This window comes from Gekko japonicus, unplaced genomic scaffold (assembly GCF_001447785.1).
Source record: "Gekko japonicus isolate JY-2015 unplaced genomic scaffold, Gekko_japonicus_V1.1 scaffold3715, whole genome shotgun sequence".
In the NCBI taxonomy this organism is placed as follows: Eukaryota; Metazoa; Chordata; class Lepidosauria; order Squamata; family Gekkonidae; genus Gekko; species Gekko japonicus.
The window spans coordinates 27,117-30,571 of NW_015173250.1; the positions used below are offsets into that span (position 1 = coordinate 27,117).

A 3,455-nucleotide genomic window follows, 5' to 3' on the forward strand; every position below is an offset into this window, starting at 1 on the left:
ACACCCTGTGAGGTAGGTGGGGCTGAGAGAGCTCTTGCCAGAACTGTCCTTGAGAGAACAGCTCTGACAGAACTATGGTTTGCCCAAGGTCATCCAGCAGCTGCAAGTGGAGAAGTGGGGAATCAAGCCCAGTTCTCCCAGATTAGAGTCTGCGCACCTAACCACTACACCAAACTTGCTCATTTTAATACAATTTATGCACCATTTTATGTACCAAGGCGGTACTTCAGAACTGGTCTTTCGACTGTAATATACGATTAATCCCAATCAATACCTTTGGTCAGGCGGAGCCAGGCACAATCGTTCACCCTCATTCTCCACAGCAGCTCCCGCAAAGGAAACGTGTCCAGCTTCCCCAGGGATATGAATTTTTTCACATTTTTGTAGAAACGACGCTTGTTGTGACTAGAACCCCAAAGAGCCGCAGGGACCACTCTTTCGAGACATCCCCTCACAAAGGTGTACACTTGCCAGGGGCTGCTGTTTTGCTTCAGGAGCGCCAGGAAATCAGTCCCGGGGGGGTCTCTGGGGGTTGACTCCTCACTTTCTTTTTGACTCAACTTGACGCGCTCACCAATTCTGCCTGAATTATTGGATGTTTCCGGGGATGGACACAAACCACCTGATACACCGCTGAGGCCATCTTCAGCCGCGCCCCACTGAGTCTTTGCCAAGCCCTCACCTAGCTTCCTGACACCAATTTTGTCTGAAACCAAAACAGGGCAATGCTTTTTTAACATCGCTAGATAGGGACACTTTGCGTGGTTCCGCAGCAATTCCTGGAACTCGCCTCTCACGCGCCTGTAACGCTTTGGAAGCCTCTTCTTCCTCTGGCGGCAACTTGGGAGACCGGCATCGTCGGGCTCCTTTGGAACCTTGTCGCTCAAGAAGATGGCTTCCACAAGCCTTCGTCCCCCTGCCTGACAACCCTTTAAGCGATTCAGGACAAACGAGTGAGGTAAACGCTCCTTCCATGGCCGGCGAGAATACAAGAGGTCACGCATCTTAATTTTGCCTGCTGTGTGTATTTTTTCAAAAGGCTCCCTGACTGAATTCAGTGTGTTCTTCCGGCATTTATCTGCAGTAATATTTCTGGCAGTTACCTTCTGCACTGGAGAAACTCTACGAGCGCCTGTTCCCCGCTTTGTGTTAATGCTGGAGTTCTGGAACGTTTTCTTCTCACCATCTGCCCTTAATGCCCGGTCACACACAACAAGCTGGTGAGTTCCCAGAGTCATGAAAGATGCGCCAGAGGTCTGTGCCCCAGAACCACGTTCTTGAGGAACACATTTCATAGCGGCTAACTTGTCTTCTGAACACGCCCTCACGCTCCCTCCAGAAAGATTACTACCACCGCCTCCAATCAACTGATCTTTGCACTCTGCAAGAGAGAGGTCTCTTGCTTGCTCTTCTAACCCTTCATCCACTGGTGCGGTTTTCATTCTCTTTGCATCCATTTCACTGCAATTCTTCCGTTTTCTTTTTAGTAAAACCGCTGTCAATGATGACCGCTGACTGGGTCTTCGCTGGCTCCCCAAATAGTCACTGATCCTTGTAACTGGCTTGCTCTTTGTACAGTCCCGGCCAACCAAAGAAGAACACCAACCTCCCTGTGGGTCTCGTATTTCAGCTTGGCGTTTCCTCCATTTTGCCTTTCCTAGGTAACGCCTACGAGACTGAAGCCTTCCTAGCAGGTACCGGGATAAAACATTGTGAGTTGGCCTGGAATCTGTCTGCCGAAAGAACACGGGAGAGGGCTCCGTGGTTCCTACAGTAAGCTGATAGACAGGTCGCCCACAAATCTGGTAGCAGCAGGTAGGAGACACCAGCATGAAGAGCGCACAGTGCTCTAACAGGTACATCATGAGCTCATCCCCAACTCGGCTCAGGAACTTTTCCCACAGCACACTCTGGCAAATGTCTTCTGTTGTGTTATTAGGCAGAATGCTGCAGATGGTGGGCACGCCAGGCAAGGGGCATCTGCCCTCATCCAACAGGGAGTAGCCAAAGGCCAGGACGTTCTTCTTGCCCTGTTCACAAATCCTCTGAATGACCCTTTCGACCACTTCGCGTGGACTGGAAATCTGTAAAAAAAAAGAAGATGGAAAGAGGGACAGTGACTCAGTGACGATGGGACTGCTGGCATCCTGAGATGGGGTGGAAGAGGAAAAGGCCTAGTTCAGGTGCTGTGCGCCACCCACAGCCGAGCAGAGTGTGACCTCTGAGCATCTCAACGGCCACAATGTAGACACAATAACTCTCCGCCTCCAAAGCGAGCTGGGAAGGGGTGGTGAGAATGGAGCGAGGGGCACAGACCCTGGCTGCTCTTCAAAATGTCTGCCTCTGTGCGTGTGTGTGTGAGAGAGACCTGACCACACACCTCCTCCACTGCACAAGTAGTGGTAACAATTCCCTCAAGATCTCGGCTTTCATCTTCCTTTAAAATGCACTCAGATAACGGCTGTGCTGCCTCTTCCCAGCCTTGCTGGAGGCAGCTCATGAGGTAAACATTAAAAGCCAAAGCCGCCAACTGAAGAATTAGAAGCAAGTTTTGAGCCCTTACAGGGCTGAGAGAAATCCAGCGGCAACGGCTTGTCAGATTTTTAAAGAGCAGGGCAATTTTGCTGATTAAGACGGGCCGAGAATAAAGGCCGGCCATTCTGTTTTTCAGATCACCGGCTGCCCGCATTAGAAATTGCTGTTTATTTCATTTCTCAATCCTGCCCTTCCGCCTTCCTCCAAGCTCGGGGGCAGTGCGTGGTGCGCTCCCCTGCTCCGCTTTTACCCCCACAACCCCCACGCTGATGAGAGTAAGAGAGCCCTGGATCCAGGGGTAGGTCTTCTATGAAACAAATGGAGCTTAAGCTTCAGGGCCCGAAGCAACTTTTTTTTAATGAGTTGATTTTTCCAACAAAATTGATGGGAGTTTTTAAAAAGTGACAGAATCATAAGCCCATCGGGTTGAAGTACTTAATAATGACCTTAGACTATGCTGGAATACCCATTTTCAAGGGCCATTACCCTGTTCTCTGCCATTTGGGACTCAGGGCAACCTTGTGGGATGCTGGCCACTTGTTGAGAAGGGGCCCCCATCACAGTTCAAACTTCAGGGTCCCAAACAGTGTTCCCCCTAAGCTGAGTTAGTGTGAGCCACCTCACCGTTTTTTAGCCCCCCGGCTCACACATATTTTGTCTAAGCTCAGGAAGGGTGGCTCCAGAGCAAACTCGTTTATGCAGCAGCCAAATCGCTCGCTCACAACTTGAATGCCAGTAGTTCGCCTAGTAGGATTTTCGCTCACAAGACTCCACAGTTTAGAAGAAGAAGAAGAGATTGGATTTATACCCCGCCCTTCACTCGGAGTCTCAGAGCGGCTTACAAACTCCTTTCCCTTCCCCTCCCCACAACAGACACCCCCTGTGAGGTGGGTGGGGCTGAGAGAGCTCTGGCAGAAACT

At 50.6% G+C, this 3,455-nt stretch overlaps 1 protein-coding gene across 1 annotated transcript in view; it reads right to left on the reverse strand.

Annotated features, from left to right (window-relative positions):
* Positions 1-3,036, reverse strand: part of LOC107120143 (telomerase reverse transcriptase-like) — a gene marked incomplete at its 3' end in the record, with an annotated part of 24,336 nt that extends 21,300 nt beyond the window's left edge. The window contains exons 1-2 of the mRNA XM_015422790.1: positions 3,022-3,036; positions 275-2,147 (exon numbers count right to left, since the gene is read on the reverse strand). Coding sequence (XP_015278276.1) covers positions 275-2,147; positions 3,022-3,036 — 1,888 coding nt within the window. The remainder of the gene's footprint in view (positions 1-274; positions 2,148-3,021) is intronic.
* Between the last annotated feature and the right edge of the window lie 419 nt (positions 3,037-3,455).